Source organism: Aspergillus chevalieri, chromosome 8 (assembly GCF_016861735.1).
Source record: "Aspergillus chevalieri M1 DNA, chromosome 8, nearly complete sequence".
Classification (NCBI taxonomy): Eukaryota; Fungi; Ascomycota; class Eurotiomycetes; order Eurotiales; family Aspergillaceae; genus Aspergillus; species Aspergillus chevalieri.
In genome coordinates, this window is record NC_057369.1 from 1,498,408 (window position 1) to 1,526,254 (window position 27,847).

A 27,847-nucleotide genomic window follows, 5' to 3' on the forward strand; every position below is an offset into this window, starting at 1 on the left:
CACCTGTGGTGGTCATGAACGAGACCTGAGGTGATCTGGAGAACAGTCGAATTCCTCTTGAAGGCATGGCTCCTCAGTCAATTTGGGCCCTTATCACACACATACCAGGTTAGGACAGCTGACATAAAGATGGCGGCCATCCCAACCGTCGTGCAGTGTGCTACTGTTAATTGGCTGATGGCTTAAAAACCAGAAAGTAGTTGGGTTCGACACGCTAAAAGCTAACGCCACGCACTAGCGTGCCAAGGCCAGTCAGGCGTGTGGAATATGGCTCGTGCACGCAAGCGCCACACGTAACTTCATTGTGTAATATTCTTACCGTTATTTAAATTTCAGAGCTTTTACCATACCTATTGCCAACTACGATGCTGGCTAATATGAGTGCTTTAAAACAGACTTGAGATTACTGCTTAAGCATTGATTATAATTTAAATTAGTTAATAAATATTTGCAAAACAATTATTAATGCTATTCAGCAGTTTGACGGCTTACGTATGTGTATGTGTATGTGTAGGGAAAGCGTACTTATAGTATATATATCTCTCCGGTTCCCGTATATAGTGATTATCTGGAAGCTCAGTTACAACTACTTAAAAAAACAGTTATTAAGTACATAAATATATGTATTAATGATTAATGCTGTCCTCCATTTTCTAACTCTAACTCACGTAGCTCACGTTCTCTTTTCTTGATTTCAATCTGCTTTGCAAGTAATTCGGCCTTTAGATTGTTTATCTTCAATTCCTCCTCCAGGTTCTGTAGCTCTGTATTTTGATATTGCTCATGTGAATTAGCTGTAGCAACTCGTTGGAGACTAACTTGGGATGAGCTAGAAAGATAAAGCAGTTAGTAAGTACTTTATAAGTAGCTGTCAAATAGTTAAGGACTATTTAAGATAGATCTTACCTTGATCTAGCTCGAGAGCTCCCTCGCCGGCTCATGCTCCCCCTTCGACTTGGAGTTCGTTGCAATGGTCTTCCGCTACTAGATGAGGGAAAGAAAATATGATCTTGATCTTGATCTTGTATATTCAACTCAGGTGAGTTAGATTCTGTTTGTCGAGCTGATTCTATAAGAGTTAATCAGTTTATATGTGCTTCTCAAGCACTTGCAATTGGGGTTTCAAGCTATAACAATAAATACATACCAGATCGTGCCATATGTCTTAGAAAGCTAGCCTCCAAAGTTTGAGTTGCATAGCGGTGTCGAAGACCATATGAATTATAGCTTCGATTCTGCTGCACGTCCTGTATATCTAGCTTCAATGATCTAGATGTATTTAATGAGTGGTTAGTAAGTGCTTTACAAGTGGTTATTAGGTACATACTCAAGAATTGCTTGAAGCAATGTCAATTGCTTTCCACGACGATTGGATTTATTATGAGTTTGTTCAACAGCATTAGTACTCTTTCGCACCATATCAAAGATATGATGTGGTATAAGAGAACAATACTTATTGAGACCTGCTGCAATTACCGCACTCTTTTTATGACGAGCCCAGTTCTGAATTGCAGGATGTTCATGTTCTATAAATAGTTAGTTATTAACTATTCAAAATTTGCATTTGAATTAGTTAGTAAGAAAGTACTTACTGATTAACAGATCACACCATTTATGATAGTCCTCTTCAGACTCACATTCTAAAAGCGCAGCCATGCGTGTCCCGATGTATGGATTAAGAGAATGAGTTTGAAGAGTTTCACGAATCCCTCGTAGGAAATGAACTCGACATAGAAGAAGAACATTCTTTAGAAGCCATATACGTGAATGGTGGTCTGGATCAATCTCCATTAGAAACTGAGCCAATCCTATTGCCAATTAGTTAGCCGCTGCTTGATAACTGATTGTGAAATGGCCAGGGAGTGCCTATTAGATACCTTCAATTTGCTTATTGTCCATATCCATTACCAGAGCATGAAGACCAGTACCATGTAGGGCACGAAAGGTAATCCTCTTGCCTGTCAACTTATACACAATATGATAGATCTTCTTGAATAAGATATAATAGCCCTCTGTAGTGTCTTCAGTTGTAAAGACACGACAAAGAGTCATAACTAATTAGCCAGCAGTTAGTAAGTGGTTAGTAAGTGGTTGAAAAGTACTCTTACTTACTCTTTTTCTGATCTGCTAAATATGTGGCAAATACCACCTCCTTCATCTCTTTTGATTGTACTCGTTTGAATGACATATCAATCTCTATAGAAGATAATGTATGAAGTAATTCAGCTTGCTCTTTCAGAATGCATATTATCATGATCTGATCATTTTGTTGATAAACTTCATGTATGTACTCCTAAATGTTAAAAATTGATAAGTTATTATGTAGTTATAGAGTACTGAACAAGCAGTTATGAAGTACTTACCTGAAGATCTTTGTTCTTTCCTAATTCGAACATTACACCATTGACATTCTGACCAGCTGGATAATGGAGAAGTCTTTGTTTTCGAATGACAGCTTGAATTGGGTCCATATTTGAGAAACTCTCATGAATTTGCTGAATTGTATGGCAATTATGCTCAGCACAGAATGATTGTAATGCTGGACTTTTAAGAAATGTACCTAAAGCCATTTATCAACACTCATTAAGTACTTATCAGGCACTTAGGAAGCACTTACCCAGTGTCAAGCTTGGGCTCCGAGCCTGATTTATCAATTGCAGAATTCCATTCATAATTTTTGCAGGTGCCTTTCGTGGAGGTGGAGGAACATGTGTATGAACACCATGAGACATAAAGACAAAATATGGATTTTGACTTAAATCAGTGGGAATTAACCAATGGAAAGTCACATTACATTTAGCATGTACTAATTTTCCAGGTCCCTGAGGATGATCATATGCTGGAGACAATAAGTACTTAGCAAGCAGTTTTTAAGTATTTTATAAGCACTTACCACAATACAGTGACTTTGACTTGATCGATTCAACAGCACCGCACTCTTCCATATCCATAATAATTTCATTATTCAACAATCCCTCAAGAAACTGAAGGTGCACTGAGCCATTCTTTGGAACTCTATAGGTATAATGACCTGCAGGGTCTGATGGTGCATTGATGCATCTAACATAGAAATCGAAACCACCTAGAGGATTCTATAATTGATTAGCAACTATAATAAGCAGTCCATAAGCACTTAGGATAATTAATTACCGGAATGGAGCTTTGGGTTAACTTAGGCTGGCAAGAATTCTGAAAGTGATAACAAGATAGTTGATTTTTAAAGAGATTTTTTGCTGATCGATAAAATCTATTGAATCATAAGTAGTTAATACTTGATAACGGAATGCTTGATAAGTACTTCTTACCTATATGCAGCATCTTTGGTTGTATCTCTTTCCATCTCATGAATGCGCTGTCGAATATCTTGCAAAATTGTCCATAAATCATCTGTAACATGAGTGTGATGCATATTTTTCAGTTGTATACCGGCATATTCACAGATCTTTATACCAGAACATCTATAAGAGGAGCTAGTATATGATGTTCCTAGGAATGAAGAATGGCTGGAAGGCCGGTTGCGATAATTTTGTCGAACACAGTACTGAATCTATAAAGTGCTTAGTATCTGCTTACCAAGTGCTTGTAAGGTACTTGTGAAATATTTACACTGTTAACCATGTCCTCTACAGTTTCCCTCTGCTGATTCGGCGGCACATTTATAACATACCCATATCCATTAGGATCAGTAGATGGATATTCCGGAAGATCACTTGTATATTCTAATTTAAGGACCTTCAATGGCTTCGTTGAGGCATCACTTAGCTGAATAAGAATATTTTCTTCCTTCTATCTAGTTAGCAATTAATGTCAAAGTAGTTAGGAACTAGTACAGATAATATACCTCCTGCTGGGGTTGACTCAAGTCGGTTTCAATTGATCTAAATAGATCATCTTGTAAGATAAAACCAGGATCTTCAGAAATGAATGTGTTCTCCATTGCAAGTAGTGGCTGAGTAGTTGCTAAGTACTTAAAGAACTAGAAATCGAGAATTCGGGAGGAAGAAGAAGAAATTAAGGAGTGAAATTCAAAGGATTTACAGGTATTTAAATATTTTACTTACTAGCGGTATAAACAAATTCCACATGGTCAGGTGACTTGCGCGTGGCGGGACCCGCTTTACGAGTCGATGCCACCTACCCTCTCCTTAAAAACGGTGAGAATGAATGAATCAATCGATTAACTAATCAATCCTAGCCGACAACTACCCCCACCTTCCCCTCCACAAACAAAGGAGGATTTTTGTCACGGGCTCGGAATGGTAGATAATAATGAATCGACGTTCCTATCTAAACTATTCTAGCCATCAATGAAAATATCGAATATGAAGAAGAAAAGAGAACAAGAGGAAAGCCTATTTACATGAAGGAGTCTTGTAGGGTTTGTGTGGGCTCGCTAAGCTGCTGTTTGTCTCGATTGCTTTCATGGAATCATTTGCCATGTTCGTAGTGTTTGCTGATAATGTCGCTAAACTGAGAAGTCACAGTTTTCTGATACTACACAATTACTTTGTTCTCTTGAACATGCATTATCAGGTTAGGTGCTGTGACGGCCTGGTCACGTTGGTTGGTTATCACGTGAGGCGTGGCTGTTTGCTTTGTTGCTTTGTTGATAAATATGGCGTTACCTTCTTTCTTCCTTCCTCATGTCAATTATCCTCGTCGAGAGCTACCTAGGTAGAACCCATGAGTTGGATGTTCCATTATCCTAGTAGAGCGCCGTGACAGGTGCCAGCCAGCAAAAGAGTCCTGCTCTCAGACAAAGTGAGTCCCATAACTCACCTCAAAGACAATGGATATTTTCAACTATAATTTCAATCTCCTTATCTTTCAAGAGAATGTATGGAGTGGCCACAAGACTGTTGAGAAGGTAGCATGGAATGCTAGGATTACCCTAACAGTTACCACTGTCCTGGTATGGAGACAGACTACAAGCAGGGCCGCGTGAGCCTCTGCATCAAATACCTCATGGTTGGTGTGACGGCTCAGCTCAGCTCAGTGCCTTTATTGACATTCACCGTCAACATGGCAAACAATGCCATGGAAGCAATCAAGACAAACAGCTGCTTAGCGAGGCCACACACAACCATATATAAGACTTCTTTGTGTAAATAGACTCTTCTTCTGTTCTTTTCTTCTTCAGATTCGATATTCTCGTCGAATGGCTACAATAGTTAGATAGGAATATCATTTCGTTGTTATCTACTATTCTGAGTTCGTGACACGAATACTTGGGAGGCACTTAAGGTAAGTGTCCTGTCTCGAAATACAACTAACTAGAACCCTAGGTACTATACGAGAGAAGCCAGGTTATGACAGTGGGCATGTGTAGGGGGCCTGGGCACTATCGCAGGCGGCCTTTAGCCCTTCATATGCTGCAGTGGCCTCTGCATCAAAAACTTCATGCCTGGGGAGGCAAAGATGGCCATGGGTGGACTCCTGCTGCCAAGCACCCCAGTGTCCATACCATCCAGCGCCAGCCACAGCATCAGAGTTGCTTAAGCGGCTGCCGTCAGTGAAGAGGAACATGGAGAGTGGAGGGCATGTATCAGCCCACTGTTGAAAGGCCGCGCCTGCCCTATCACGGGTAGGGCAAATATTTTGGATTTCTGTGGGGTTCTCAGCCTGCCAAGGGGGGATATATCAGAGGGTCAGTCTGTTCTACCCCCTGTAGCCATGGCAAGTGATTATGGGTTAGGCGTGTATTCACCGGAAAGGGTCGTGTTCGGAATAAGCGCCTGTGAACTGGGTGGCGGTCATCCAGTCTGGTCACACGCAGTCTAGCAGAGGCGCGTTTCTGGTCAAGGATGATCTCCATTGGGGAATGGCGGTTTCTCGATGGATGGATGGAATAGGGGTGGTTAGGTATACTGGTAGGGTGGCTCTGAGGGCATCTCTGAGTACCCAGTCAAGGCAGGAAAGGGACGAATCGACTCGATTTGATACAGAGCCCTGGTCCCTGGGCCTGGGCCTGTTTCGGCCTGGCCACCAGGCCGCAGCCCCATAGCAAAGAACTGAAATGACACCGGCAACTGTCGCTTGTCGCAGTAGGTGTGCCCTAGTCCTCCTAACTGTGTTTGCTAACAGTCTTATACCAGCAGCTGTCTGCTTGGCTTTTGCAGTGAGAGACTTGCAGTGTTTGTTGAAGCTCAACCTCCGGTCAAACCAGATGCCTAGCCAACGCGTTGCACCGCCAGGAGGGGGAGGTGTGACTGTATGTGAGCCTTGAGGGGTGTTTATGGAACATGTATGGTTGGAGTGGTTGGTTCCACGTGTGAAGTGCTGCAGTTCAGTTTTACTGAAGTCAAATGTAAGGCCTTCTCTAGCTCCCCATTGTCTGAGCTCCTCAGTGCAGTGCTGAAGCAAAGTGCAGTTTTCCTCCAAGGAAGGGGAGGCCACCAGTTGGCATATGTCATCTGCATATCCAAAGCGGCCGCGTCGGGTGCAGACTGAGCCCTGTTTGAACATGGGCTCGATGAACAACATGAAGGGGATTGGGGAGACTGGGGAGCCTTGTGGGAGACCTGCTGGAACCTGGAATGTCTGGCTTGTATGGTTCCCTAGGCGGAGACTGGCAGTTCGACCTTGGGTGAAGCTAGCTACCCATCGGGTCTGGTATTGCCCTGCATCCAGCCCGAGACCAGAGAAGACTTTTGTCGGAATATCGAGGTTCCTTACCGAACAATACCAACTGATGCCTGATTGATGCCTCACTGATATCATATGGCGCAAACAGCTTATTCATTCCTTTGCCCTTATTGCTGTTAAAACCGCACATTCGCTTAGGATACTCTGTTAGGTAGGCTACAGTCTTATATAGGATCCTAGATAGCTTCATTTTGCAAACACAAGAGACCTCGACCATATATGCTTGATACGTAATATTAACTTAACTATGTGGGAAAGAGTAGTTGATTGGTGTACTCATCGACCCCAGCTGACCTGCGACCACTCTAACATCACATTTGGAAAGCGGAATATTAGACACAGTAGGACATTCAGCCCCATAGGTTTGCCTAGAGAATGGCAATCCCCTGCCATTTAGAAACATGTGTAAGATGTGTGCCATTTCAAATAAATTTCTGTACACATCATCAATATTGGGTCCAATGTGGCTACCTTCTATGCAACCAACAGATACAGGAATGCCCATTTCATGGGTTATTATTATTATTATTATTATTGTTCATACACGCATCTGTCAGCCCTATAGGCCGAGTGGCGGCAGGTCCTGCGGGGCAGCCGGGTAAGCCGCCGTAATGGTAGTCGCTATGTACATCGTCGCCTTTATACACATATCCTGATATCTCATTCCGCATGTCGTATATCCCGTGCTACTGTTTTTGTACTGCTGTTCCCATGGCCACGAAGGTCCATGGGCCTGTTGGATACTATCTCGTTTCCTTCCCTACTTCTGCAAGCGTTTTAACCTCAGCTGCACTATGCTGCCAGTTGCTTCGTGTCCGTTGTTGTGACTCGGTATGTGGTTGGTAGAGTCTGAAACTGGCTTAGGAGGCCTGTGTCAAGCATAAAGCGCACTGCCTTCGGTACCAGGTCTGGCCGTGTTAGGTAGGCCCGGTAATCCAATTCCCGCCTTGACCCCTGTGTAAGATGGCGCATTCGGGGCCCTGCCTGGTTTGTGCAGTGGAGGAGAACATGGCGTGTATCTTGGGGGCCACGTCCGCAAGGGCATTCAGTCGATTCCATAGCGTTAAAGGTACCAAGATAGCTGGCCAGCGCAATCTTCCCAGTCTGCATTTGAATGAGGACTGATGTGGCGGCTCTCCGTAGGCCTTGGTATAGTTGCATTGGTGCTTTTGAGGGCTCTTTCCATAGACGACGGAGGGAGTTCCCGTGGGGGGAAGCGGCCCATTCAGTCTTCCATGCATTTGCTGCTTCTATGCGGAGGGTTCTTCGAGTGCTAGCCATGAGGGTAAACTCTTCCGCACCACTGGGTGCCGGGGAATTAGCAGCTTCTTTTGCGAGAGCATCAGCACACTCATTGCCATAGATGCCTTCATGACCCGGGAGCCAATAGAGCTGTATATCCCAGCCACATTCCTGTAATTGAGATGCAGTGCGTGTAATTTCGCTCAGGATATATTGGCCTGAAGACCTTCCTGGAGCTGAACACGCTTGAATTGCCGCCTGATTGTCTGTAAAGATGATTGCGGTATGGGCCCGATGGGAACGTTGTGATGTCGGTCTGAATGTGTTGCCTATTTGGGTGAGAGCCATTTCTATGCCTCGCAATTCCGCTGCATATACAGTATGAGTAGCTGGGGAGCCAATATGAACTGCCTGGCGCCCTAGAGGTGAAACCACTGCTGCTCCAACTCCCTGTTCTGTCATGCTACCATCTGTGTATGCAATGATGTCAGCGCCGCTATGTAAGGCGGTTTGGTGAGCTGCTAAGGCATCTTCGCGGGTTTCTGCTATGTGGGATTCCAGACCTGACCACCATGGTGAGGTCACATGTGGGTGTATAACCTCCAGTCTGTCCTGAGAGATTGCAGTTCGCCGACCCCATTGTTCTAGTGGAGATGTCAGGGGGTCTTGGTCTGGGTTGGTAAACCATCGCATGCGTCGCTCCTGTGCATTCCTTGGTGCTGGTCGTTGGCCAGAGCGGCGTATCTCAATGAGGGTGGTCATAAGGGGAGAGGTGGCTATCCGGAGATATGATTCTTTAGCCGCACGCTCCAATGCAATCATCGGAGGAGGTATGTTGAGACATATCTCTAAAGCAGCTCGAGAGGTCGTTCTAAATGCGCCGGCAATCCTATAGAGGGCCCTGTGCTGGATAGATTCCATGGCTTTCCTAGCAGCATTTTCTGCCGCCTTGAAGCCCCATCCAGCCCGTACAAACCATGTGGAACAGGCAAATGTAATCTGCGGCCATAAGACTGCTGTGTACATTTGGCGGAGATGGGATAGGGTGATTCCCCAGGTTGATCCTGCTATGGAGCAAAGCGCTGCTATCATTTCAGTTGCTTTGACTTGGGCGTGTTCAACTTGTTTCATGCCGGTGAGATGCTGGTCTAGCTGGACACCGAGGTAGCGAAGGGTAGGCACTGGCTTAACCTCTACCCCTTGCACTTTGACTGAAGCATTGGTTGAGCTCAAGGGTCTAGGAACGCCTCGGACCTTCCGCCACAGATGTATCAGACCATATTTTGCTGGGGCAAACTTGGAGGCATGCTGGGTTTCCCACTGTTCTGCTATTTTGTGTATTTGCTCAAGGCGTCGACAGTTAGTCGTAGCAGCCCGGCTCCAGACAAGTATGCATATGTCGTCAATGTAGCCAGTGATCAGAGCTCTTCCAGGGTAAGCCTCGTGTATTTGGTCGATCAGATCAGCATTGTAGAACAGGTAGAGAATTGGAGAGAGAGGTGAGCCTTGAGGTATGCCTGTGTCCGTGGTAAACTGGCCCGTCGCACCTTCTATTAGTAAAATATCTGTGATGCGGTGGCGGAGGAAGCTTGCTATCCAGTTAACAGCACTGATTGGAACCCTTCGTTTTCGGAGGTTATGAATCAGGCGTTTATGTGCAGCGTTGTCAAATGCACCACTAACATCCAGGGTAAGCAGTGTGGCTACCAATGCGCCAGAACGCCAGGATGCATGGACCTGTTCCAGCAGGAGATGAATAGCATGTTCACATGATCGTCCTTTACGGCCACCAATGTGGGTGTGTGGTAGGAGACTGTACGCTTCGACCATATAGCTTATGCGAGTTGCAATAACTGCTTCTAATGCTTTCCCAACTGTGTTGAGCAGTGCGATGGGCCTGTACGCCTTTGGGTCTGTATAGTCAGGTTTCCCAGGCTTCCGCAATACCACTGTAGTTGACTTTCGGAAGTGCTCTGGGCAGTAGCCCAACTTCAGGCAAGCATTGAACAGGTTAGTGAGATGGCCTAGGAAGACTGGAATGGCTAGAGCGCGATGTAGGGTCAGATTCGGTATACCATCAGGACCAGGAGCCTTGTTTGGCGCAGCCCGTTGGATTGCCTGACAGACCTCCTTCTCTGTGATGGCAGGCATCGGTAGTGGTTCGGGGTATTCATAACCAGGGATGTCGGAGAGATCCGCTTCAGGAGGCGGGGGAAATAGAGTCTCCCGCAGTGCCTGTGCTTTCCTTTCTGGAGTTTCATATGTTTGATTCCCTGCGTGAAGAGTTGGCGTATAGGTTGGTTGAACGCCTCTGCGACGGCGTGCCCAACGGGCCAGTTTCCAAAATCCTTCTATTGATTCAGTTGCGTCCTCCACACGGGCACGGTGATTGTTCCGGCTCAGTTTAGCAGTTTCTCGGCCTAGTGTGTGCTTGGCCTGACGGAATGCCTTGATATCTTCCTCCTGGCCAGAGGCAGCCCAGCGTCGTGTGCGGTTGACATTGTTGCGTAGTCTCTTTAATTCCGGGGGGTATCCTGGGCGGGAGTAGGGAGTAATCCTGGCTGTAGGGACAGTGGTCTCCGCAGTTTGCTGGATGGTTTTAATCAAGTGGTCAACTGTGGCATCTATCTCCTTGGTGGTGGTTAGGGGGCATATAGGCTGGAGGTCTGCGGCCAGTGTCTTTAGGAAGGTGTCCCAGTCAGCTTCTCGCCACTGCATCTTTAGCTTCTCTGGAGACTTCTGCACAGGTATGTCTAATTCTGTGAGAATCGGTATGTGGTCTGCTGCATGCATCCAGTCCCGTCGGTCTTGACAGCGCACCAGGAGATCTGTTACCTCAGCAGTGGCCCATGTCAGGTCAATTGTAGTTTGGTGACTCCCTCTGCCTGTATGTTTCTCATATGTAATAGTGCCTGGCGGTGTAAGCAGTTCTAAGCCATGGACTTCAGCTATCCTGATGAGATCATCTGCTTCCTCATGGCGGTGGTTGTAGTCAGGTCGGGCCCACATTGGGTGATGGAGGTTAAAATCGCCCACTACCATATGTTTTTGGTTGGGATATTCAGCCAGTGCATTGTGCAGAGCTCTCATGACACTGGGTTGGCCTGTCACAGGGCTGGGATTGTATGCGTTATGAATATGTATGGGGCCTATTCTTGTGTGAAGTGTCAAGGTGCTCAAGTCCTTTGTACAGTGCTTTATCGCCCACTTCGTTGGATCCAGTGCCTTACTGACAAAGAAGCAGATCCGTGGCATATTGGCCACATCAGTGTCCTTGCCAGTAGGCTTGATCAGGAGGTGGAAACGGTTTCCAAGCATTTGGGAATATGTGGTCACTTGGTCTGTGTGTCTGTTGATGTAGGGCTCCTGGATAGCCAGGATCTCTAGGTCGCGCACCTCTTTCTCACCAAAGAGGTGTATCATCACTCTCTCACGTGATTTCCAGCAGTTGGCCTGCAGGATTCGAATTCGTTTAAGGTCCATTATTGTTTACAGTTCTTCCTCCATTGGGTCTTCATTGGAGTGAAACTGGCTTCGTTCATCACCAGACTCTTGACCATGGTGCTGATTGTAGCTTTTGTGTCGGTTTCGAGTCTGTCTGAGTACTCTTGGAACAGCACCAGTACCTGGGGCACTGAGGGCTCTTGCTCTAGATTGCTGGCGAGGGCCCTCCCTGAGCTGTAAAGTTTGCGTCTGGGCATTTGTCTCCATTTCTGGTTGGGTATCCGCCATAACACTGTTTAGCTCAGGCTCGTCCTCTGTGCGAGGTCTTTTATTGCTCTTCCTGGGTCGGCCTGGGCCGCGGCGTTGGGTGTGGTGCTCTGTGGCTTCTGCAGGGGTGGGATTTTGGCCTTGTCTCTCCCCCGAAGGGGCTTCAGAGCCAAGGGAGATTGGAGCACTCTCATACCATCCACGTCCATTTGCTCGGTTTTGGCGTGCAATCTCCACCCGCTCCACACGAGCTGGGCAGCTGCGGTCAAAGGCAAAGTGGTCCTCTGAGACCTTCTCACTTCGCTTAGTGTTCTGTTTCTGACAGACTGCACACTGAGCCTTAGTGCGGTCTCTTGCTGTAGGGCAATTCTGAGAGGAATGGTTTTGTGCACAGTATGCACATGAGGTAGGTCGCTTGCAGTTTCGGGCTATGTGGCCATATGCTTGGCAGTTGAAGCACTGCTGAATCTGATGAGTCTGGTCGTAGTATTCACATGGGTGGTCACGGCCATCAAGTGCCAGACCAAGCAGTATGGCAATGTTGGCAGCTCGATCATTATCAAACTCAACAATCAGCTTGGATGTTTCTGGCTTGTGTTCTGCAGTGTGACGGGGGCCAAGAAGCCATCCAGTATATGTGATCATTGTGGGGGCAGAGGCCAGACGCCCTAGGTTATCAGCCTTAATGCGAGCTGGTGCGGCTGCTAGGTCAAGATGGCAGCTGACGCCATTCATGACAACACGATAAGTCCTTCTTTTGATGGTTGCATCGTCTCCAAAGGCACGGCACCAGTCTTTTGCTGCTCTGGCCAGTTGTTCCACATCCTCAAGGCTCTCTGCACGTAGGACAATGTCCCCGCTGGGGAGGATGCGGCCTGTAGAGACTGACCGGTGGGCAATGATAGTGTTATTTGATTCCCTAATAGCACGGTTTGCTCGCTCCACAAGTCTGGCCTCCTTCTGGTGGCGTAGTGGGTCCACAATTTGGTGATTAGTGCCCCGGATATGGATCTCCAGGTCTGCTTTCAGTGGGAATGGTGTTGCTGGACTGCTTGGCGAGGTGCTTAGTGTTCCATTTGTATTGACAGATCCATTGGTATTGCCCTGCATCCAGCCCGAGACCAACGAGGGCTTTGTTGATGTCAGGTGACTCGCTAGAGCCGCATCCCGATAAGATTTTGCATGGCCAGAGGGGCTAGACATAGGGGGGCTGCTGGTTGCTTTGGGGGGTTGCACTGAGTGCTGTAGAGTTTTTATCTCCTCTGTCTGCTTGTTTAACATATTTTGGATCTGTTGGAGCGCCTCTTTCCGGCCATCATGGTCGTCACTTCCATGGTTGCTGGCGCGGTCGCGCACCTTAGCTGCCAGGTCTTCAACTGAACTCATAAATCGGATGAATAGGTCCCTGGGAGGTAGTCCCTGGGTCCGGTCAGCGATTTGCCTCAGCTCTGCGGTTTCTGTAAGGATGGCAGCTGCATGGGCGCTTTCGTCGTGGTCTTTATGATTGTACGAGTGGTTAGGCCACGGAGATGCGGCTCCGACCACCCCTTTCTTCTTTGCACCCCCCATTGTCAGCGACAGCTGGGGAGAACAACGTCGAAAGTAGTATCAATCGATTCCGCGTGAAGTTAAATATAAGATTCGAGTTTTCCGCAATGCGGGAACTCGCTCAGAAGGTAGGGGGGGGTTCGCCACTGAGGAGTTGTTTTTTTTCTATGAAGTAGGTTATCGATGTGATAGGCCATTCTTAGGCTGCGGCATAACCGCAGATTCTCATGGATACCCACAACCGTGGCCGCAAGCGGGTGGCCATGGTTATGATTTGCTACCCGCAAGGCCTTTGCGGGCGGCCATGGTTATTATCTTGCTACCCGCGGATATTTTGCGGGTACCCATGGGTATATAAACATAATGAACCTGCCAAGACTCGTGATCTGGCCAGCGGTGTATAGATTATGCAGTTTTTGAAGTATTTTGGAGTATCCAACTTGTAATAAATTACAATAAGCTGATTTTCGGGGGAAGATATTAAGAAGCGATTTCTTCGTTCAACTAATTTTCGCTTGAAATACAGTTTCTTTGATCTTTTTCTGCCGAAAAGCCATTTCTGCGGAAAAGAGCAGTTATTATAATTACAGTCTATCAATCTCAAATCCATCTGGCAATTTTGGCTTCTTTCGAATCCTCCCCGATCGCCCCTGCGTGCACTCTTTGATTGGCATTTCAGGTAGTGACAGGCCATTATCACTATCCTCTGGAGACTCATCGGCACTACGAGGCCGCTTGCATTGTGTGTGCTTGCCCTGGGTTGTGATCTGTGTGGGAGTCAACGCGTGGTCTTTATCTGATTCATCATCTGAATCATCAGATAAGTTAACTACTTCGTAGCCCTCCTTTTCATTGTCACTGACTGGTTCAAGCTCATCAAGCGTTGGAACAGGCTTTCTTGTTTGATCAGCTATAGCGGCCTCTCCGGGAGAGAGATCCTCTTTGACCATCTCTAGTTCGCCTCTTTCAAGGTCAAACTCAGATGAGAAGAGGTGGAGCATAAGATCCTTGATTGTATCTGGTTTTGATTGCCCCCAGCGATAGTGGCATATATCGCGAGCAGAATTAAAGAGTCGTTCAACGCCAGCTCCACTTGCTGGAGCAGATAGGATATCTCGTGTAAGCTTTGCAGGAACCGGGTATTCATGCTCATGGTCCTTCCAAAAGAGCCGAGGGTTATTCTTTGTGAGTCCTATAGTATCATTTAGTATATTAGTAAGATGCTAAATGAATTCCACTCACATTTTGCAAGATATCGTGTGATCTCAATATTGTTGTGCTGGAGAGATTGGGGTCTGCCGTCGGGAATCAGTTCCAATAGCTTCTCGCGAGAGAGATGCACCAGATTTTCGGGAGCAGTGTTCGGAAAGAGCTTCCCGAGAACGCCTCGATACTCATCTGAAGCTCGAAACGGTTTTTCGACATGCCTGCCCTGCTCAGTTTATCGAAGCCAATCCTATGCAATGACGGACATACTTACCTCTGAGACGGCCGCTTTTCCGAATAGTAACACGTGTCAGCTTTCTTATACCACCGGCATGCCTCGCAAGGCTTCTCACCGTCGCATTTGATCTTGCGGCGACGGCAAGAATTGCAGGCGTGTAATCTGATATCTCGTCCACATGGCGACTTATGCTTTTCTTCACCTTGGCGACTTTGGGCAGTCTTCCTGTGCTTCTCGGTACTCTCGAACGTATGGAACATGATTGAAGATACGCGATCTGAAACAGTTCAAAAAAAAAGAAAGAAAGAAACCAAATAAGAGACACCTGGCCAGATCCGATCTTTTCACATCAGTTTGGCCGACAATAAAGATAAAAGTCTAATATTCTTGTGGGGTTGACTTGTGAGATGGGGGTATCAATACATACAATGAGGGGCTGGAAAGAAAGGTGAAACAATATCCATGTTTCTCGGTCATATGAGTTTCTTGGTCGCTATATTCATAAGCATCCCCCAGAAATTCAAAGTGATCTGGGGAAACTACATGGGGAGGATTCTAATCCCATTACAGATTGATCTGACGACGGCCAGCTGATGGGCGGTGTTTGCAAACACCACCAAGGTTCAATATGGCCAAAGAGCGGAGCACTAGCCCTCCCTGCGCAATATCGCGCCCAGTAAGTAGTGTCCTTCGTCTGGCGTTGATTATTTCCTCTTCTCTTCTCTCCAGATTCGATATTCTCATATCTAAGTGCTACCTAGTTTAGATAGGAATATAACGTCCGCTTAGCTGCTAGAATGAGCCCGTGACAAATAAACTCCACTGGAATAAGAAGGCCATTATTGTGCTAAGGAATCTGCAATGAGCGAAATCTGTTCATATCACTGCCAGATCATCATTAAATGCAAAGGATCAAAATTCCCCTCCGAACGTCGGCCAACTGCATTCTTTCCGTGACTGTTTAGGACTAGACTGTTTTCGGCTGTTTCGTGTACTTGGAGCTAAGCCCATTATGACACGGCTGACACTATGATTTTAGTGGCGCCACAAATACACGTCCAAGGATGTGCAAAATTCTGACACTCGAATGATCAACAGAGGTAGATGGCGGAGAAGCAGAATAGTTCCATTATGTTGCCCGTCAGGTCTCTGATCTCAAAGAATTTTTTGTTTTCGACTTACCCCGCAAGATAACATTCAGCCCACTAAGGTATTGAGTTCAGTAATCAATTCAGTGGGCAGGGGGCTGCTAGAAACGAAGAACCCCCGCTCCGGTGGGATTTTTCTGTTCCTCCAACAACTGACCCTTGAAGAAAGCAATCAATGGAGCCTGTCATCACACCTTGCAGAGAACGGGTTTTGAATGAGAAAGATAGGTCACCTGGATTGGGAGTTCAAGAAAGGCGTTTATCTCGTACGAAGACCACACTGCGCTGCCTAAATGTAGTTATGGGCTCTCATCCACAGAACCACCCTAAATTCCGGATTCTGAAGAATTGTGGAGGCAGGGCATCCACAGGGCTGTTCATCCTTTGGTAGCTACAAAGGTTACTGTGATGTCCTAATGCACTACGAACTGTTATCACATGCACAAGTCTTTGGCAGCCATGATATTTCATCAGACAGACCATAATCCATATTCTCGAATAGCCAGCCTCGCGCCCCCCTTCAAGCATGTGAGCGACAGGTTTGGCACGGAGTGTTGCGGTCGAGAGCAAGGATGGTCTTTTTCATTCCCCCAGAAAATTCACCAAGAGACATTGAGTTATCCAACGAAGGCTAACTAAACACTAAGGCTTCTCCCGAAGATTTCTCTGGACTTATATATTTATGGTACAGGAGAGTTGGGACCCGTCCCCAATGGGGGGTGTTATTTCTCTACTTCATCTTTATCTTAGAACTTGGATCGAAATTCCTTAGTTATCTAACGACTATCGCTTATGACCTCGCTCTACCTCGCTCTCAACGATAGCGACCCTTTTCTAGGTACCGCAATGGAGACGCCAGTGTAATACGAACTGAGCTGGTCGATTCCCAGTACCATTGACCTGTTCTTGACGTTTGTTGGCACCCATACCATCTTGATCACCAGCTTCAGCCCCTTGCTTTTGATTCCGATCATCCTGTCTGTCGCGTGTGCTCTGCCTCGAACGGTTGTGCTATTATGTGTTTTATGTCCAGTACTCAAATTCGGATCGCATCGCTGCCAGCGCGTTTGCAGATGTGTTCTGGTTGGTACGCATGGAGTCTACAGTCACCATAAGCATTCTATTTTTAAGACCTCCTCTGTCCTGACATTGATACTGCCATGAACATAGATCCAGGAAGCCGGCCTCTTTTTTTTTCTACAGCTATCAAATCCTTTTCCACGCCCTCAAAAATCAAATATGAGTCGTCCTCCTAGCCCCCTCCTGAATTTTAATGGTATCCATCATCGCGATCCACACTGGTTATCACTGCCACCCGAGCGATTTAAATCGCCCACAACGCATTTTTGCGGAAGCAATGAGACTATCCTCGCATTGGCTATTTCATCCTCATTACCCAGTTCCAGACCTGAAGCATCTTCCTCCTCATCCGCCTCTTTGCAAAAGCACGCACAGAATCCCCATTTAGCCCCCCAATCCGCCTATCAGTTTATATTCCATTGGTATTCTACGCGCATCGCTGTAGATGTCGGCAGAGTGCGACGACCATAGCAGGCCAGCTCGATCGGTTCGCGTACACACTGGAATGCCCCTATCCGATAGTGATGATGTATGTCGGCTATTTATCTGCTTTTCTGTAAAAAACTGATCAGCGATAGTATTAATTACCTCGCATCGAAGAAGATTTCGCCTGAAAACCATTGTGTACTGCAGTATCATTGAGAGACACGGTGCCAATCATGCACCGTCACGACGACATCCTTGATGGATTTCTCCGAGGGCCAGGGCACTCGTGAGAAAGCCTTTTGACTCGAATCCCGTGTAGAGTGTGCGTGTTGCCGAAAGGTCCAACAGTATCTTGCATTAGGACTGGTGGGAATGCAGATATCGCCCAAACCCAGGCATATTCAATATTTACATCGAGCTTCCCAAGACTGACGAGACTTCTGCACAGAGAAAATTGTTCTCGCTGGATTTCTTGTTAAAATAGACCAAGGCTTCACAATTTCCGGCGCATTTGATGTCAAGCATATGGCACAAAATCAGTTCTGCTTCAACGTAATCAGTTAGCTGAACAGTAAACAGCTGTCATTAGAACAGTGGGAGAACTTTATTAAGCCATCATACAGGCTAAGGAACATGCCAGGGAACATGTGTCACTCTAAGGACTTGAGATTAGCCCTTAGGGTTTTGTGACGAAAGTCTAACGTCAAGGTATCCAAGGCACTTGACTTGTAGGTACTAATTTGGTCAAGTCATCCCCAGAGACAACCCCCAATACGCATTTCCACGTTGATCAAATCTTGTCAAATGGTACCGCGTAGATTTCTTTCATGGTGCCGTCGAAAGGCCTGTCTCCCAAAACTCCTGAGAGAAAAAAGGCGCAAAGTGTGGCGGACCCGTGCCTGTTTTGTTCCAAATAAGGAAGACGGAGCAATGGAGTCGATATGATTAACCTACCCCAGGTTTGCGGGATTGGTTGGTTCATCGGCAGCCAAAAAAGCTTTTGATTCGGGCCCTGGGGAAAAGCCACTAAACCCTTTTTAACACGGAGACCCACGCCCACTATGGAACTTAGTGATCAGTTTGGTATAAAATACCGAGGCGAATTGTTTCACTGTTAAAATCATCCTGATACCCTAGCCAGTCACTGCTATACTCGCTTGACTGACAATCATCAATTACTTTTTTTTTTTTTTGGGGGGTTTCTGTTTGCGGCTGAACCATTTTATTCTCAAGAATGCCTGTCATGCCGGACACCAGTCAAACAATATCAGATATAACGACCGAGGGAAAGTATAGCTTAAACGACACTGTTCACGATGAGAATAACAAGGTCAGAACCGAGGTCGTTGAGGGGTCTGCGGCCCTAGATGCAGCAAAACGTTCTGATCCTCCCAATCCGTGGAGCCCTCGAATGCTACGGCTGTATGGCTGCCTGACAGTCGCCTATCTCTGTTCTACCATCAACGGTCAGAAACTAGGATTCAATATACATTCACCGCTGACATGACCAGGCTTTGACGGTTCTCTTATGGGCGCCCTGTTGCCCCTTTCCACAATTTCAGGAGACGTTCGGTTCGGGTTTAGTCGGTGCGCGAGCATCCCTGATTCAGGGCATGTATACGATTGGTGGTGTCAGCGCACTCCCTTTTGTTGGAGTGTGTCTAGACAATTGGGGTCGGCGGTTTGGGATGTTCATCGGTTGCTTGTTTGTTGTCCTCGGCGCTATCGTCCGTGGTACGGCCAATCAGCTCGATCAATTTCTTGCTAGCCGCTTTTTACTAGGTATGAATTGAATCCTCTAACTATCAGAAGCTAAACAGCGCCAACGCAATATCCTAGGCTGGGGATACTCTATGGCAGCCTCCGCTGGGCCAGCGTACGTCGTCGAGATCAGCCATCCGGCGTACCGTGATATCTTGGCTGGCCTTTACAATTGCCAATACTTTATTGGATCAATTACAGCGTCTGGTGCCTGTCGAGGTTGCTTGAACATTCCAAGCTCTCTCGCTTGGCGCATCCCGGTATGGTGTCAAATGATCGCCTCAGGTGCCGTCGTGCTTTCTGTTTGGTTCCTTCCAGAGTCACCCCGTTGGCTCTATAGCCACGGTCACTGCAATGAGGCTTGGGAGGTTATTACGAAGTATCACGGAGAAGGTTGTGTGGACAACGCCTTTGTTCAGTTGCAGATCCAAGAATATGAGGGAGCTATAAGCCTAGAAGGTTCCGATAAGCGCTTCTGGGACTTTAGAGCGCTTTTCAATACTCACAATGCGAGGTGGCGGATTATGTGCATGTTCATCGCAGCTGTTTTTAGCCAGTGGACTCAAGGTGGTGTTGCAAGCTACTACATCGGAGGTTTTTTGGCAACCGCTGGTGTCAACGACCCGGCACGTGTGCTAAATTGAACTTGGGAAACATGATTCTCTCAGCTGCAGCTTCTTACTTGGGTGGTCTCTTTGTTCCTAAGTTGCGCCGGAGACCTATGATGATCGGAGCTTCTTTGGCGTGCAGTGTAAGTTCCCACAATGATGGTTCTCAGTGCGAGCGCGGTAGACATTTTGCTTATCTGACAGCTCTGCTTCGTGGGCTTCTCTGCGACAACCGGTGTCTACAGCAACTCACGAGACTCTATTTCAGCAACAGCCTCAGTCGTTCTTATCTTCATCATCGACTTCTGTTTCAGTTTTGGCTGGACTCCTCTGCAAGCAATGTACCCGGTTGAATGCCTGTCGTACGAAATCCGCGCCAAGGGCATGGCGTTCTCATCAGTTCTGTCCAACATCGCATTGCTCGTTGACCAATTCGGAATAGGCAATGCAATTGATAAAATTGGCTGGCGCACTTACATTATCTTAGCTGGGTGGAACATCGCTCAGGCAGTCTTCATCTACTTCTTTGCCGTGGAGACGAACAAGCGGACGTTGGAGGAGCTCACAGAAATCTTCAATGCCCTTAACCCAAGGAAAAGAAGTACTCAAAAGGAACAGATCCTGGTCACTGGCACCACTGAACCCGAGATGAGATGAAGGACAATACAGGCGCCTCAATTGATGGCTATCAAGTTTTGTAAAAAAGGGACACAGAGTGGCCAGGAGAAAAACACGATTTGGCTTTGCTGTATGTTCAGTTTTCAACAAGCTATTCATTTAATCACAAATAAGAGATAACAAAATGAAGCTGTAAAGAAGAAATAACTGTGCAGCTGAAGAATGATGTCCTGGATTGTAGGTTCGCAGTTAGCAATGCCAATGGGGCCAATTAGGGTATGGGCTTGCAGAATGTCGATAGTATTTCGAAGAGAGATAGCCATGGATGTCTACGATTTGAGGCGTGCTTTCCTAGTAATAGATCAGCCCAAACACGCCAAGTAAAATCCTAGTAGTTGTTCTTGATCAGGAACTCCGAATTACATGTTGAAAGAGTCACCAAAAGCGGTACCAAAATGCAACCAAACTTGAAAAATTTTCAGAGAGTATGGTTAATTTCCATTTTCAGCGCTTCAATGACTATTACAGATGTAACAAACGGTTATTTGTTCGTCTAAATCAGCATCTTATCCATCTAATTTGGGAAACTCGTAGTGTGAGCTAGAGCTTTAAAGGTACTCTACCAAAATCTACAAGGATTAAAGGCAGGAGGCTCGATGGCGGATGAATGAATGACCGGACAAAATTGGTTAAGAGTATTCTAGAAAGCTATTTCTGTTTTGCCGATAGTTCTTAAGTATCCACAAGAAACCCACCACCCCAAGGCTTATTTTCATCCCTTCACATGTCCAGATAGTGATACTTCAAAGCAGGGCTACTTGGAGACAGCCCCGTCATCCGCACAACGTGTTCATCACCAGGGACCAAGTCAATAGCATTATCACTGAGCGTGACCCCATCTCGTTCCTCAAACACCAATCCCTTAGTGGGACGCTTGGCGCTAATGTGGATTGTGTTCGATCCCCCATGGCAAGGCTGGCTCACCACCACGCCGCGATCAGCAAACGGCAGATATTTATAGGGCTGGGGCCAATCCACATCCCGAGATACAACGAGGCCATCGATAAAGATACTTGCGGTAGCACATGTGGCTCCTCGAAGGCATTGTTGATCGTCCCTTCCAGCACATCTGTTGTCCCATTTGCAGCCACCTGGACCTCCTTCTCAATCTTAGGCCTTACGTCCCGGCCGGTCTCGATGGAAATAAAACGCAATGTGACTGTAGCATTGAGCGTCTGTGTTCGACTACTCACCACTTACAGCTGGAAACGACTCGACTTCGCTGGTCGGGCATGAGCCACACTCCAGTCGTGGTGCTCTCGCTGCACACCGATGGCCACCGGTGCCAGAACCCGCGATAGAACATAATAGGCTGCTTTCTTTCGCAAGAAATAATCGACAATGGCCCATGACGTGCCGGACCAACAGTCATTGATCTGCCAGACCAGGGCTCCGCCACAGTGCCTCTTTTGGCCCCATTGGCGCCGCCAACCGCGGTAGGCATACATCAATGCGCCTGCCTGGACCAGTTGCGTGAGGTGGATATATTTCTAATTCATCAGAATAAATTTTACCTTTCGGGAAGCGGCCTTTCTTACCTCCAAGTTGGTTGTAGTACGGAAGTTTTCCACCAGATACGTAGCAATGCGTCGCTCATGGCCATCGGCCTTGTTATGGAAGTCAAGTGTGTGAGACTGAGGATGCATCTGTGAACTTTGGGTGACAAAGGCATCGACGGTCTGGATGCTTGGGAATGCTTCCATCCCAAACTCGCTATTGAACCGGCCGCCTAGGGTTTCGAATATTTGGTATTTCTCCTGGGTACCATGCCAGACTGATGGTACATGTCAACCATAACTCATCAATATGTCGTTACTACCGTTACTGGCAACTCACCGTTCCACTGATGCATGTCGCCAACCGTAGGATCAGAAGTCAACTTGCCATCTCCCCAAGGGCTCCCAGGGTGATATGGTACGTCTGGGCATTCTTTTTCCGTCACATCAGGGAGAAGTTTCTCGTAGATGTAGCGGGCGGAAAAGTCGCTCTGGAGCCAGTTCTGAGGATCTTTGTCCGAGGGGTTGTACTCCAAATTCTGTTGCTCCTGCACTTGGTTATCTTCATTGTTGCCCGCCCAGAGCGCCAGGCAGGGGTGGTGTCGGAGGCGACGAACGTTCTGCATCGCTTCTCTCTGGACAGAATCCAGGAAAGCCGGGAAAGTAGGATAGTTGCCACAGCCAAACATGAAATCCTGCCAAACAAGGAGGCCTAGCTCGTCACAGATGTTATAGAAAGAATCATCCTGGTATATGCCTCCACCCCAAACCCTGCGTAGTGTGAGCCTCGAAATCACTGAGGATAAAAAGTGATATGGATAGACCACCTACTGAACCATAATCTGGTTACCCTCTACCATCAATCTCAACCAACGTCGATATCGATCCTCCGAGATGTTGGGCAGGAAGCTGTCAGCCGGGATCCAATTAGCCCCACCGCAAAAGACGTCCATACCGTTTACACGGAAGTAGAATGATCGACCAATCTCGTCTTGTTTTTGAACAAGCTGCACCTGGCGGAACCCTGTGGTCTGAGAGCGATGGTCGAGATCCTGCGTCGCACACTTGAGAGTAGCACTGACGTTATAGAGAGTCTGCGGCCCATAGCCATGCGGGTACCACAGCGACACATCAGAGACACTGAAGCTCATCGTCGCCAAGCCATCTTTGACTGTACCAGTGCCTGTGAAGACGGAATTTCCAGCCAATTCCACGCTGGCTATGACGATATCGCCAACTGATCCTTCAATCTGGACAGAGATGGTTCCTTGGACAGACTTCAGATTGTCGGCCACGCGATAATTCACGCGAATATCCTCCAGGCGCCCGTGGTAAGTCTCCAAGCGCACAGGTCGCCACAGGCCGGCAGTCATGAAAATCGGGCCCCAGTCCCATCCCCAGTGATACTGAGCTTTGCGAACAGCCAGTCTTGAAAGATCAGCGTTGAACCCGACCTATTTATGCTCGGGATGCTGTTCTCTGATCTGACGAGCCTTTAGCAATGCGGGCTCAAAAGCAATTTCAAACTGATTGTGGTCCTTGAGTCGATGAGTGATGTCGACCCGATGTGAAAGAAACATGTTCTCGGTTTGAAGAAGCGTTTCCCCATTGAGGCGCACATGAGCAAACGTATCTAGGCCTTCAAACACCAATGCGACCGTGGATCCGTCCTCGCGAACTGTAGAGGGTATGGGAGGCAGATCCACACGATAGGACCACGATTTCTCTCCCACCCATTCGACAGCCATTTCATTCAAATCGATGAAAGGGTCCGGAATACTATTATTCTATTAGTACAAGAAATAGAGAATAGAGAGATATATAGAGGGACGATCTTGTAGCTTACATGTTGTGGTCCATCAAATCCAAATGAACATTCGTCGGCACTCGAGCCACTGGCAGCCAGTCAGCCGGCCCATCTGTTTGGCAGAACGACCAGCCTGACTCAAGCGATTGGGAGGTTTGAAGTTCTTAGCATGGTGTTAAAGACTAAGCTCGCAGTGCTAATGACTAGCTAAAACACAAGAGATTTCGTTGAAGAGAAGAACGAATGTCCAATCGGACAGCTTTTATATACAATACCTTACGCGGGGTAGGCAGCCAGGTAACCACTCCGATCATCCCCCCGAATAACATATCGTTTATTCTACAGGTGCAGCCTGTGACAGGGACCTGCGGTTATGCTGCAGCCTAGTGGGGACAGCAACTGTGTGCGATCCAGACAAGGCGGATCGCTCAAGCCGGACAGTCAGGGCGGGCTTAGAAGCAAAATTGACACTTTGCAATCTCTTCAACTTTAGGAAAGATGCAGTTCTCTCAACCTCTATATCTTTTTAAGCCGATGCCAGTCGCAACGCCTCATTCTTTACTATCTAAACCTTAGGTGGAATCATACCGAAATTCTGATCCCCTTTCGCCTCAAAATAATGCCCATCCGCGATTTTCTGCATTCCCTCACCGAAAAGGTTATACTGCCGAGCATTATCGCCATGTTGGCTGGCAGCATCAGGTTTGTCGGCTGGTGATCGATTCGCGTGACGTCTCTTGTTTATATCAGAATCTTTGACCCACCGACGCAGCTCCCCGCAGATAGCCACGAAACCAGGGTCTTCAATGTTGACAAATTTAGTCATATCCATATGATTACCATGTATACCGATAGGGATGTAACCGGGCAAGATGGCTGAGTCTTGTGGCACGATCTATTGCCAAGAGTCAGTGGTTGAAGGGGGAGCCTGCTTTTTCTAACTTACTAAACCAACTCCCAGCACGGGTAGTTCCTCGTAAAAGCAAGTGACCTCGATCGGCGGTGCTTCTGCTGTGCTGTGTGCCTTGATCATCGTGTAAAAACCGTCTTGAATCCGCGCAAGCACCTCGGAATCGCGCTTGAGAACATCAATGATTTTAGGATTCGTTTGCTTGAGGAGGCCGATGGATCGAGTTATGACTTCAGCCCACCTGGCAAGGCCAGCTCCATGGTGCGGGGTCCCAAGAAATATAACACCGCGGGTGAAATGGAGGATATTGTGGAGATGTCGCTCCGGCCGTTGCCTCGACTTGAACAAGGCCTGCCACGGGAATCAGCGTCATCCTTTACCATAGAGGTGATACCTACATCCTCGCAAACCAGTCCACCCAAGCTATGACAGACAAAAATTACGGGCCGTTCATTCTGTGCGTGTCAATAAGCAGCGGTATTGATAGACCTGGGGTGCCTTACTGTGCCGTCTTTTTCTCGGTACGATGAAAGAGATGTCAGCAGATTCCACGCGTGGCTATCGATAGAATTCTGCGACACTACACCTCGCCAGTCGGCAACATAGGCATCGTAACCAAATGTAAGAATACGCGCCATCGGAAGAATGAGTGGCAGGAGGGTTTGGGGCCAGGGTTCCGTCGCGCCTCGGGCAGTCCATGTCGCCTCGCGATCACCAGTCAGGCCATGAACGAAGACAATGCTAGGGGAGAACCGTTAGGGATAGGGGCGTTTTCTAGCTGAGGAGGACACGCACTCGATTGTTCCATCATCTGGGCTACACAACTGTTTGATGCCGGTAGGAAAGGTCTTCTTCGGCTGCTGTTCCGGTGTATTATTCTGATCTGTATTCGGAGATCGTCGTCGCCGTAGGAGCCGCTTGAGTCTGACACGCATGAACAATGGCATTTCTTTCGTCGTTGGGGTCTAGTCCGAGACTTGCTGGCTGTGATTCAATATTTAAATTGTACCTTTCTCCAGCTGCCGAGGATGGATTAGGCGCCTCGACGGCTAGATACCTTTTATAGGAGCCACCACCCCTTCTAGCCTTATGCTGCTTTGCTGTGTGGAGGGCTGTACCATCATCAAAGTATCGCGCTCAGACTAAGCGCCAGCCTACAACTTGTCTCTTAAATCTACCATGTGTCAGAGTGGGTCTTGCCTTCGCTCGTCACATCAACAGAGCTTCAGGGCTCGCCGATCGGCCCGGAGATTTGCCGGCATTTTATTCCATATAAAAGGATTTGGAGAGAGATTACTATTGGCATGTTCCAATTTCTGACGATTAGATGCGGGCAGGCCGTCGAAAAACAGGGAGACTTCGCGCGATACATTACAGCATTGCGTTGAATGGCCCTGTAGGTTTCCAGTTGGGCGTAGAGTTGTATTCGGAGCGGATTGGTGTGAATAGAAGGTGCCTTCCCTCCGCATCCGCGCCAAAATCCACACAATTTGATACTATTCCTATTTGAGGCCACACTGAACAAATTGCAGTTAAAGTCGGATTGGATTGGATTCGGATTCTCCAAAGTCCAAGACGCATTGTAATCCATGACAACGGTGTACACAAGACCACATTATCAAGTATAGGTCCGGACTTGATGTCAATTACGGTAACATATTCTAATCCAACCTTGCGGATAAATCGAATTCGCAAAATCCATCTCAAGCCTCCGTTCGGGTCATCCGCGCCGCTATGGATTCTTACCCATTGGCGCCGAATACACGACGTTGTGGACTCGCCGTGCAGCTCTAGTTGGGCACATGGTTTGCGGGCGCCTAAAGCAATATGAACATAAATTTGGACTAAACAGTTCTACGATACTGAGTTTGCTCCGCAGAAGATGGGCGTTTAAGAAAAGATCTGATGAGACATTTTCTCGAACTGATAGTAGTCAAACGCCACTAATGGCTTCATGCAGTGCGGAAGTGGGATTTTCAATGCCCGCATCCTCTGATCCGTCATATCAACCTATGATGCAAGACATGATTCGATGTCAGATTAGCCGCCCGGGATAAGCGAAGCTGCGGCGTCGTAATTAGCGTAATTAGAGATACATAACATGGCGGCCCTCGTGACAAGGGGCGTTTCAGAGCGGAGCATGGCTCTTGCGTGATCAGAGAGCCAGGTTCGGCGAACCAGTTTTTACTAGCACCAGGCCGCTGAAGGAGGGATTGGGGCTATTAATGGTAGCACCCCACCTCACTTTGGCACCTACCACGCTAGGTCCCCACAGAGCATGCATAATTCTGCCGCTGCACACCGACTAGTTGCTCCTGGCTCTTAGCGTCCCGCCCCCATGCGCAATTGCGTTGTCTGTGCTGAAGCGGATAGTCGTGAACGAGCGAAACGCTGAGCACGGAAAATTATAAATGCCAGAGCAGTGACCGCCGTCAGATCTTTAGGCAGACTGGCAGAGACTTTCATATTGCATACCCGAAGAGTTATGTGGATTTGTTGCCGCACTTAATAACAGACTGCCGGCTCCACGTTCAGCACTCTACTTTTCCCTCTGGCAAAGCGTTCCAGTCAACAAGGAGAAGAGACTCGCTCACAATCTAGGTAAGTATCGAGCTTCCATGAGAATTTTCAATCTTGAGTATTCTGATCGACTCTTCATTCAGTCACTCAGTGCATAATGTCAGCTCCCGATATCTCTCGCCAGATTGTTGGCCTCATCAGGGTTACCGAAGGAATAGTGGAGGCGTATGACTCTATTAAAGACCTCTATAGTCTACCCGAGGCCTTCCAGGAAGTCAATAAACAGCTTCCACTGGTTAGTCAAACCTTGCGAGATGCCAAGGGCCCGGCAAAGAAACTGAAACCTGCCGATGACGCCAAGGCACTGGAAACTGTCTTGTATAGCTGTGGCGAGAAAGCCGGCAAGCTGCTGGAGACCTTCCAGAAAATTGGCAAAAAGTCAAAGGACCAATATGACTCTTCCGTGTACCGAGAAATCATTATCAAGCAGGGCCAGCAGCGCGTGGAGACATTGATGGCCGGTATTCTGGAGGATCTAAGAGCCATGGTCCTGCACAAGATATTTCTGGGACAGATGCAGAGGCAAATCGAACCGTTGGCGAAGGCTCGTGAGGAGCTGGCGGGAATTTCTCCATCACTAGCCGATTCCGATCTGACAGAGCAGCCCAGGGCTGCTAGCCAGTACGGCGATAACAATCGCCAGTACAACCTGTTCGGTGAGGGCACACAGAAAGTCGCAGATGGCCACTATTTTGAGGCGAAGGGAAACCAGAACTTCGGTATGATCCCGGGTAAAGAGTCTGTAGAGACCATGGTGGCATAG

At 47.5% G+C, this 27,847-nt stretch overlaps 6 protein-coding genes across 6 annotated transcripts; 2 read left to right on the forward strand and 4 right to left on the reverse strand.

Moving 5' to 3' along the window:
* Positions 1 to 633: 633 nt before the first annotated feature.
* ACHE_80508A (uncharacterized protein) lies at positions 634 to 1,419 on the reverse strand (the record flags this gene model as incomplete). The annotated part of the gene is made up of 4 exons (XM_043283887.1): positions 634 to 829; positions 907 to 1,069; positions 1,148 to 1,269; positions 1,328 to 1,419. 4 exons carry the CDS (start codon positions 1,417 to 1,419, stop codon positions 634 to 636), a joined length of 573 nt encoding a protein of 190 aa, XP_043141121.1.
* A 12,311-nt stretch (positions 1,420 to 13,730) lies between these two features.
* Positions 13,731 to 14,770, reverse strand: ACHE_80509A (uncharacterized protein; the record flags this gene model as incomplete). Its single annotated transcript, XM_043283888.1, has 3 exons — positions 13,731 to 14,338; positions 14,627 to 14,640; positions 14,706 to 14,770. The coding sequence occupies 3 exons, from the start codon at positions 14,768 to 14,770 to the stop codon at positions 13,731 to 13,733; spliced, it is 687 nt and encodes a 228-aa protein (XP_043141122.1).
* A 4,890-nt stretch (positions 14,771 to 19,660) lies between these two features.
* Positions 19,661 to 20,270, forward strand: ACHE_80510S (uncharacterized protein; the record flags this gene model as incomplete). Its single annotated transcript, XM_043283889.1, has 2 exons — positions 19,661 to 19,756; positions 19,818 to 20,270. The coding sequence occupies 2 exons, from the start codon at positions 19,661 to 19,663 to the stop codon at positions 20,268 to 20,270; spliced, it is 549 nt and encodes a 182-aa protein (XP_043141123.1).
* Positions 20,271 to 21,011: 741 nt separating this feature from the next.
* Positions 21,012 to 23,160, reverse strand: ACHE_80511A (glycoside hydrolase family 2 protein; the record flags this gene model as incomplete). Its single annotated transcript, XM_043283890.1, has 5 exons — positions 21,012 to 21,360; positions 21,492 to 21,781; positions 21,830 to 22,065; positions 22,128 to 22,558; positions 22,619 to 23,160. 5 exons carry the CDS (start codon positions 23,158 to 23,160, stop codon positions 21,012 to 21,014), a joined length of 1,848 nt encoding a protein of 615 aa, XP_043141124.1.
* A 999-nt stretch (positions 23,161 to 24,159) lies between these two features.
* On the reverse strand, positions 24,160 to 25,439 carry ACHE_80512A (esterase/lipase family protein; the record flags this gene model as incomplete). The annotated part of the gene is made up of 5 exons (XM_043283891.1): positions 24,160 to 24,489; positions 24,541 to 24,855; positions 24,903 to 24,959; positions 25,008 to 25,245; positions 25,300 to 25,439. 5 exons carry the CDS (start codon positions 25,437 to 25,439, stop codon positions 24,160 to 24,162), a joined length of 1,080 nt encoding a protein of 359 aa, XP_043141125.1.
* A 1,742-nt stretch (positions 25,440 to 27,181) lies between these two features.
* ACHE_80513S (uncharacterized protein) lies at positions 27,182 to 27,847 on the forward strand (the record flags this gene model as incomplete). Its single annotated transcript, XM_043283892.1, has 1 exon — positions 27,182 to 27,847. The coding sequence occupies one exon, from the start codon at positions 27,182 to 27,184 to the stop codon at positions 27,845 to 27,847; it is 666 nt and encodes a 221-aa protein (XP_043141126.1).